The 9,347-nt window shown below is 49.2% G+C and overlaps 1 protein-coding gene across 1 annotated transcript in view; it reads right to left on the bottom strand.

Moving 5' to 3' along the window:
- LOC138359793 (pulmonary surfactant-associated protein D-like) overlaps positions 1–7,785 on the bottom strand; it is a 10,246-nt gene extending 2,461 nt beyond the window's left edge. The window contains exon 1 of the mRNA XM_069319495.1: positions 7,397–7,785. Within this exon, the coding sequence (XP_069175596.1) occupies positions 7,397–7,785 (389 nt within the window). The remainder of the gene's footprint in view (positions 1–7,396) is intronic.
- Between the last annotated feature and the right edge of the window lie 1,562 nt (positions 7,786–9,347).

Genomic DNA, 9,347 nt, shown 5'->3' with positions numbered 1-9,347 from the left:
AATTATTAAACAGTTAATGATCCCCCGAAGCACCAGGAGGCTGTTTATAACAATAACAACAGTTGACTGGCAAGTTTTCATGCTTGTAAACTGTTTAATAAATGTAACCAAAGCCGTCAAAGATTGAGGAAAGATGTACACGTTCGTAAGTGCTTGCGTAAGTGCTTTCGTGAATCTGGCCTCTAGAATAGCACATCGCATTTTTGACGTTAGAATCGGCAACAGAGGAGGTATTATGTTCTGTCAATCATAGCGGCTCGCAAACGTTCCGCGTTTTCTCTGCTTGGGGTCGCGCTCGGTTAGGTTCGGGTGCTTTAGTTCACCATTTCCTGACCGTTGTGGCAGCTGGAAAGGCTACTTGAGGAGCCTCCAAGATCTCTGGCGATTATCTAATTCTGACCTAGGTCGGCCAGGTCGCCTGGTCAGGAGGCCTGGAGGCCTGGTCGACGACCGGGCCGCGGGGACGCTAAGCCCCGGAAGCACCTCAAGGTAACCTCAAGGTAGGTGGTATGTGAGTACTTACAACGTCAGTATTACTATGCTTTAATATTTTACTAATACGTCAGATTTGTAACGGATTGGTCGACTGCGTGTAAAATGAGATGGTATTATGTGAGTGGGCGAGTTGTCCTCTGTGTTCTCTCCCTACCTGTGGCAGGTGCTCTGGCTCCAGGGTGAATACTTCCTGAAGGTTTTTGTTCTGTTTGAGGGGTTCTAGAGCACAATGGTCAGACTAACCCCCAGACAAGGATGGAGTATTTAACACGGGTGGAACACGAACAATGGGACACAGGTGAAAGCTGAGTGCCCAAATGAGCCACAGAGATATTAGAAAGAATGTCAGAGACAGAGAACAAATCCAGGGATCCCATCACAATGGTTGTACTCTTCAAGTCATTTGTGTTGTCCCGTCTTAGTACTGCTCAGTACTCACTTCTCCCTTCAGAGCAGGAGAGATTGCTGAAATAGAGGGAATACAGAGAACATATACGGCACGCATAGACGAGATAAAACACCTAAATTATTGGGATCGTCTCAAAGCTCTCCAAATGTACTCTCTAGAAAGGAGACGAGAGAGAGATACCAAATAATATACACATGGAAAATACTGGAGGGCCAGGTCCCAAATCTACACAGTAAAATAATAATGTACTGGAGTGAACGATATGGAAGAAAATGCAAGATTAAACCAGAGAAGAGCAGAGGTGCCATAGGCACAATCAGAGAACACTGTATAAATATCAGAGGTCCGCGGTTGTTCAACGTCCTCCCAGCGACTATAAGAAATATTGCCGGAACAACCGTGGACATCTTCAACAGAAAACTGGACGGTTTTCTAAGAGAAGTTCCGGATCAGCCGGGCTGTGGTGGGTATGTGGCCCTGCGGGGCCGCTCCAAGCAACAGCCTGGTGGACCAAACTCTCACAAGTCGAGCCTGGCCTTGGGCCGGGCTTGGGGAGTAGAAGAACTCCCAGAACCCCATCAAGCAGGTATCAACCAGGTATCAACCAGGTACGTCCGAGAGCATCCCATCACGCTATTGTGATTTCTGTGTGTAATGAATGATAAATGAATGAATGGGAAGTATGATAAACATGGGGTTATGGGACAGATAACTAGCGTCACCTGAGCATATAGTGGAATTTAATTAATTCCGTTAGCGGGGACAGGAAGCCTGTACTTAGTGTAGTTAAGGTCCCCTGAGGTCAATTACTGACCTCCTCCCCCCCCCCAGGATGCAACCCCCACAACAGTTGCCAAACTCCCGGTTACCTATTTACAACTAGGTGAACATATGCATTACATGAAAGAAAACGTGCCTAACCACTTCTGGTTGGGGACGTTTAATTCTCAATCGGGGATCCGGGATCCCCGATTATGAGTTAGGAACGAAACCAATTGCGCTACGACCTATGATGCTTAGGTTCATCTCAGGCAAACTCAGATGAATCTCAGCATCTTAGTACAGCATCACCAAGATCGTTCATCTGTGACTGTTTCTTGAGCATTGCTTGGGAGGAAAGGGCCAGTTCTTGTTGTCCAGTCCACCAATCAGGAGACCTGGTCAGAGGCCGCGGGGGGGGGGGGGGACGTTGACCCCTGGAACTAACACCAGGTAAACCACAGGTAAAGGTGGTTTAACACCAGGATGAGTCGAATTGCCTGAGTACTTGTGACTCCTTGAACGAGAGAACCCGACTCCTGTTCGGGTGATAATCGCGTCTTTAATAGCGGATCAAGTGTTCGGGTAAGATTTATTATTGACCAACAGATAACAGACTCGTTAGTTGTCCTCCTCCGCTTGGGGTGGATGGGGATGGATGGATAGGGTGGATAGAGTGGATAGGGCTCTCTAGTGCCGACTGCACTTTTTTAATCCTACTCAATCTCCTCTTCACTAGGATTGATTTTTATGTTTTTTTTTAACAATTTTCTGTGAATTATTTTGGGTCAGCTCTATTACTGTTTGATTTAGCTGCTAAGTCACAATAAAGTGACTTAGCAGCTTAAGTGTGGATACATAAAGTCTTGATAATGGACTCATATCTTTGCTGTGTTGTTTCTGTTATCCACTTGATATCCTCAACTGGGGATTTGATATCTTGTGGTAAGTTTATGGGTTCTTGGGCTACGTACTATAGGAGCTCATTGGTTGTTGTTTAAGATTCAGCTACTGGGAACTAAATGTTCCAAGTAGCACGGGCTATGGTGAGCCCGTAGTGGACTTACCTGGCACAGGAACGGGGACTGTAACTGAATCTGAGCTCCTTGGTTTATAGGGCTTAGTTGTAGCAGCGTTTGGGCTAATGCTTCTTACGTAGATGTTGTTAAGATGATCGAGGCTATGTCTTATAGACATGATGAGTCTTGAGTATACTCGGAGTTGGTTGTGAGAACTAGGGCCTAGGGCCTGGGGCTAGGCTGGAGCGAAGCCTTTGGGGCTTTCTGACGTCTCTATAAGCCTTTTTTAATGTCTGTTATTTCCACATGGGACATAGAGCGCAAACCTATCCTCTTTGTCGAGTCTTTGGTTTCCCCATAATATTGTGTACGTTAATTGCTTCCTCTCCACCAGAGGGTGCGAGGGTGGGTTCCCCCGCCATGCCGTTACCTTGTAGGTTAAGCCCCTCAGGTCCGGGACAACCCATGTGTACTCCCCTTGTGTGTGTGTGAGGGTGTTATCAGCTCAGTATATCAAGGCTGACTTTTGCCCTAGTGTAGATCTTACATAAGGTCCACAAGTGGATATTATATAAGTTGTTTATCATGCTCTGAAGCTTTGGCGGAGGCTTCTAAACACCTGCCCGTCCTCTCCAGTTGTTATGTCACATATACACACATATATATGTGTATATATATACACTTGTAATATGCCACAACGATTAGTTGTGGTGTGTCATTATCATCAAGGCTACAGGTGTTGACTACGAGGTCTTATCTTTACGAGGAGCGGAACACGTGTCGTAGAGCACCACATCGTAGCCTAGAGATGAGGTACCAATCACCAATCACCCTCCAGGAAAGGGGGGGAGGGGTGAGATTAAGTGCTAAGCTCAATGCTTGTGAAGCTTAATGCTTAATGCTTAATGCTTGTGAAGCTTAATGCTTAATGCTTAATGCTTAATGCTGGTGAAGCTTAATGCTTAATGCTTAATGCTGGTGAAGCTTAATGCTGGTGAAGCTTAATGCTTAATGCTTAATGCTTAATGCTGGTGAAGCTTAATGCTGGTGAAGCTTAATGCTTAATGCTTAATGCTTAATGCTGGTGAAGCTTAATGCTTAATGCTTAATGCTGGTGAAGCTTAATGCTTAATGCTTAATGCTTAATGCTGGTGAAGCTTAATAAACTTGATTTTTTTATGACTAGTAAAGCTTGGGTTTGTTATATAAATTGGTGTTTTTTTTGTGTGTTTTTTTGTTTTTTTTATTTTGCTTGAAGGTTGTGAGTGGAGGATTGTGTTTGTGAGGCAAGCAGCTGGAAGCTGTTTATTATCCTCTTCATCCTCACTATCGTTGACTGAGGGTAAATGTCGCCATTTTCGACGCTAGGTGAGTGTCTGTCTGTCTGTCTCTCTCTCTCTCTCTCTCTCTCTCTCTCTCTCTCTCTCTCTCTCTCTCTCTCTCTCTCTCTCTCTCTCTCTCTCTCTCTCTCTCTCTCTCTGTCTCTCTCTCTCTTTGTCTCTCTCTCTCTCTCTCTCTCTCTCTCTCTCTCTCTCTCTCTCTCTCTCTCTCTCTCTCTCTCTCTCTCTTGTCTCTCTCTGTCTCTCTCTCTCTCTCTCTGTCTCTCTCTCTCTCTCTCTCTGTCTCTCTGTCTCTCTCTCTCTCTCTCTCTCTCTCTCTCTCTCTCTCTCTCTCTCTCTCTCTCTCTCTCTCTCTCTCTCTCTCTCTCTCTCTCTCTCTCTCTCTTGTCTCTCTCTGTCTCTCTCTGTCTCTCTCTCTCTCTCTCTGTCTCTCTGTCTCTCTGTCTCTCTGTCTCTCTCTCTCTCTCTCTCTCTCTCTCTCTCTCTCTCTCTCTCTCTCTCTCTCTCTCTCTCTCTCCACCAGTCATACAGTATAGCAGTAATGTATTAATACACGACTCATACAATGTTCCGACCTCGTGACATGGAAACCTTCCGTGCGTGCGCCTGTGCGTGCGCGTGTGTGTGTGTGTGTGTGGACAGACCGCAAGCAACAGATTGAAGGCTTGACAAATACTGTGATACTGACCCACTGACTTAGCCCTGTGTGTGTGTAGGGGGGGGGGGGTAGCTGAATGGACAGCGCGTGGGACTCAATCCCAGGGTTTGGGTTCGATCCCAGCTACTGGCGGAAACAAATGGGCAGTTTCTTTCACCCTGATGCACCTGTTACCTAGCAGTAAATAGGTACCTGGTAGTTAGACAGCTGCTACGGGCCTGGTTGACATCAACCAGGTATCAACCAGGGCTGCATCCTGTGTGTCGGGGGGGGGGGTGGTATTATCAGGAGAAAGTGCCAAGCCATTATGACTATGTAGCACTGGGTAAGGGGTCAGGATAAAGGTGCCATGGCACCGTGCCATGCCGTTCTCGTTTCAATGGTGCTGAGCCAAAACCGATCATGTTGGGCACATACCCCACAGCAATTACCGTGCAAAGTTGTGGGTGAGGTTAGCCCCAAGCGTCTCGCTCTAACCTCAGACACAAATACAGCGTCTTCTCTGGTAGTGTGATCCTTGTCTCAATATTTTTCTCCATCTCCATTTCTTAGTTTTTGTTCCAAATCTTCTCCCTTTATCTTATCTCTGTCTCCTCTCGAATCTTCTCTGTCCACTGCTCTTTATCAGCAGTCCTCTCTACCCCGGCGCCCCGTGCCAAGTGTGTGTGTGTTGATGACGGCAAAGTTGCCTGTCTGCCACTGAATGAAGAGGGGGTGGGGGAGGGTTTTGACCCCCTCCCACTCTCAAACCCCCCCCCCCTATCCCTCCCCTGGTCCATACCCCCTCCTCCACTGCAACCTCTCTCCCCACCCCTTCAACACCCCCTCTGCTTCCCCAGTAGTGACGCCAGCTGCCAGCCACGCCGCTCCACTAACCTGCGTTGACAACATTCCAACTTCTCTGGCATTGGTACCATGAATAGATCTCGTTTGTCCATTCATCTCTTTATTCCATGTATCTGTGTGTGTGTGTGTGTGTGTGTGTGTGTGTGTGTGTGTGTGTATGTGTGTGTGTGTGGGTGGGTGGGTGTGTGTACTCACCTATATGTACTCACCGATATGTGCTTGCAGGATCGAGAATTGACTCTTGGATCCCGCCTTTCCAGCTATCGGTTGTTTACAGCAATGACTCCTGTCCCATTTCCCTATCATACCTAGTTTTAAAAGTATGAATAGTATTTGCTTCCACAACCTGTTCCCCAAGTGCATTCCATTTTTCTACTACTCTCACGCTAAAAGAAAACTTCCTAACATCTCTGTGACTCATCTGAGTTTCCAGTTTCCACCCATGTCCCCTCGTTCTGTTATTATTACGTGTGAACATTTCATCTATTTCCACTTTGTCAATTCCCCTGAGTATTTTATATGTCCCTATCATATCTCCTCTCTCCCTTCTTTTCTCTAGTGTCGTAAGGTTCAGTTCCTTCAGCCGCTCTTCATATCCCATCCCTCGTAACTCTGGGACAAGCCTCGTCGCAAACCTCTGAACCTTCTCCAGTTTCTTTATGTGTTTCTTCAGGTGGGGGCTCCATGATGGCGCGGCATACTCTAAGACGGGTCTCACGTAGGCAGTGTAAAGCGCCCTAAAAGCTTCTTCATTTAGGTTTTTGAATGAAGTTCTAATTTTCGCCAGTGTAGAGTACGCTGCTGTCGTTATCCTATTTATATGTGCCTCAGGAGTTAGATTAGGTGTCACATCCACTCCCAGGTCTCTTTCTCGAATCGTTACAGGTAGGCTGTTCCCCTTCATTGTGTACTGTCCCTTTGGTCTTCTGTCACCTGATCCCATTTCCATAACTTTATATTTACTGGTGTTAAACTCCAGTAGCCATTTCCCTGACCATCTCTGCAGCCTGTTTAAGTCCTCTTGGAGGATCCTACAATCCTCGTCTGTCACAACTCTTCTCATTAATTTTGCGTCATCTGCAAACATTGACATGTATGATTCCACTCCTGTAAACATATCATTTACGTAAATTAGAAAGAGGATTGGTCCCAGCACCGATCCTTGAGGTACTCCACTTGTTACTGTGTGTGTGTGTGTATGTGTGTGTGTATGTGTGTGTGTGTGTGTGGGTGGGTGGGTGGGTGGGTGGGTGGGTGTGTGTGTGTGTGTGTGTGTGTGTAATTACCTAAGTGTAGTTACAGGATGAGAGCTACGCTCGTGGTGTCCCGTCCCGTGTGTGTGTGTGTGTGTGTGTGTGTGTGTGTGTGTGTGTGTGTGTGTGTGTGTGTGTGTGTGGGTAGGTGGGTGGGTAGAATATTGTTGCACATTAACAGCCCGATTCAAAGCTGGAGAAATTGCTGACCTAGAGAACGTTCAGACCTTTCACCGCCGGGACCCATTCAATAAACCAAGCTAAATTATAGGGGACGCTTGAAATTTCCCAATCTCTGCAGCGCAGGATTGTATGATTGTATGTATTGATTGTATGGATTTGTATCCATACAAAATAATCTAAACTTGGAAGATATTAGAGACGCTAATACCAAATCAGTAGACGGAAATCGCACCCCATGAAACAGGGAGGCATGGCAGGAAGTGCAAAATAGCCCCGTTGAAAAGCAGACGTTTAACTGGTACGCTGAGAGCCAGTTCTATCAGAGGTAAATGTCCAAAGCTCTTCAATACTATTCCTCTAGACATTAGAGGCTTTAGTGGCCGACCTCTTGCGATGTTCAAGAGAAAACTTGGTAAGACACCGCCAAAGGATACCTTGATTTATCAGGCTGTGAGTGGTCCGTCAGACTGCGTGGAACGCGACGTTTAACAGCCTGGTTGACCAGACCACCGAACAGGAGCCCTAAGACCAGATCGCGAGAACATTGAGTCCCCGGAACTATCAGAATAGATCGGAACCTGCCGGGCGCCACCCTGCCGCCGTGGGGGGTGCCGCCCTGCCGCCGTGGGGGGGCGCCGCCCTGCCGCCGTGGGGGGCGCCACCCTGCCGCCGTGGGGGGCGCCGCCCTGCCGCCGTGGGGGGCGCCATCCTGCCGCCGTGGGGGGCGCCGCCCTGCCGCCGTGGGGGGCGCCACCCTGCCGCCGTGGGGGGTGCCGCCCTGCCGCCGTGGGGGGTGCCGCCCTGCCGCCGTGGGGGGCGCCATCCTGCCGCCGTGGGGGGCGCCACCCTGCCGCCGTGGGGGGCGCCATCCTGCCGCCGTGGGGGGTGCCGCCCTGCCGCCGTGGGGGATGCCGCCCTGCCGCCGTGGGGGGGCGCCATCCTGCCGCCGTGGGGGGGGCGCCCTGCCGCCGTGGGGGGCGCCACCCTGCCGCCGTGGGGGGCGCTTCTCACCTCCGTCCCGTCACATGCCTTTGTCTTCTCTCTCGGACATCCGGCTCTTTCCCTCTTGTCACACTTTTCCACCTCTTCCCTCCTTTCACTCCTCCTCCTGCCCTCTTACCCAACCACTTGGGCTGGACGGTAGAGCGACGGTCTCGCTTCATGCAGGTCGGCGTTCAATCCCCGACCGTCCACAAGTGGGTTGGACACCATTCCTTCCCTCCCGACCCATCCCAAATCCTTATCCTGACCCCTTCCCTGTGCTATATAGTCCTATTAGTGTGGCCCTTTCTTCTTATAGTTCTCTTCCTCCTTCGCCTCTTCCTTCTCCCTTGTTCCCCTGTTTACCGTAGTGTTTACGTATCCCAATGGTCCTGTTTAACCTAGTTAAACAGGACCTTAATCTGTTAATGATGAGGCAATTAGGAGACTGTGAAAGCAACATTGTTTCAGAGTACAGTGATTGGGGCTTTTGCTAGTAGCCCACTGGAGAGACAGTCAGGTAAAGCACGGGTGTTGAGCCCAGGGGGGGGAGGGGTTACCTTGAGAGGTTACGTTGAGATGGTTTCGGGGTTTAGCGTCGCCGCGGCCCGGTCCTCGTACCAGAGTGGCGTATAGTAGTGTGGTAACCCAGTTGTGTAGTTTATACGCGGCAGTGTGTGTGTGTGTGTGTGTGTGTGTGTGTGTGTGTGTGTTGTGTGTGTGTGTGTGTGCTGGGCGGGCAGTGAGTGAAGGCCACTAATCAATACAGCGTACTTGCGCTAACATTGACCTCATTTCTAGTAGTGGGGCGGGCGTTGTCCCCTCTTCCCTCTCTCCCTTCCTCTCTCCCTTCCTCTCTCTCTTCCTCTCTCTCCCTCTCCCTTCCTCTCTCTCGCTCTCCCTTCCTCCGCTGTCTTCTTCTCCTCCTCCTCCTCCTCTCTCTTCGTTCTTTGTTCTAGCTCGTAAGCCTTTCTTTCTTGTACTTGCTATAGAGACTTACCTACCAGTACTTACCTTTCATACGTCAGGCTGCGAGCAGCCGCGTCTAACAGCCTGGTTGACCAGTCCAGCAACCAGGAGGTCTGGTCGACGACCGGGTCCTTTCTCTCTTTTCTAGCTTCACTACCTTACACTTGTTGGGGGTTGAATTCTAGCAACCATTTCTTTACCCTCTCCTGTACTTTGTCAAGGTTTTTTTCTGGTCGACGACCGGGCCGCGGGGACGCTAAGCCCCGGAAGCACAGCAAGGTAACCTCAAGGTATCAGTGACTACGGGAAAGTGAGGTGCAGCTCTTCTATGCCCGGACTGCTAGCCTTGTTGGTCCTGAACTTAACTATTCTCACCTTCGAGCACTTGATCGAATCTGGCCTTAAGTTGTGGATGGAGGTGGCTTCCACAACGTG

Source organism: Procambarus clarkii, chromosome 93 (genome assembly GCF_040958095.1).
Source record: "Procambarus clarkii isolate CNS0578487 chromosome 93, FALCON_Pclarkii_2.0, whole genome shotgun sequence".
NCBI classification, from domain to species: domain Eukaryota; kingdom Metazoa; phylum Arthropoda; class Malacostraca; order Decapoda; family Cambaridae; genus Procambarus; species Procambarus clarkii.
The sequence above is the reverse complement of the archived record's forward strand: the minus strand, read 5'-3'. Positions and strand labels throughout refer to the sequence as shown.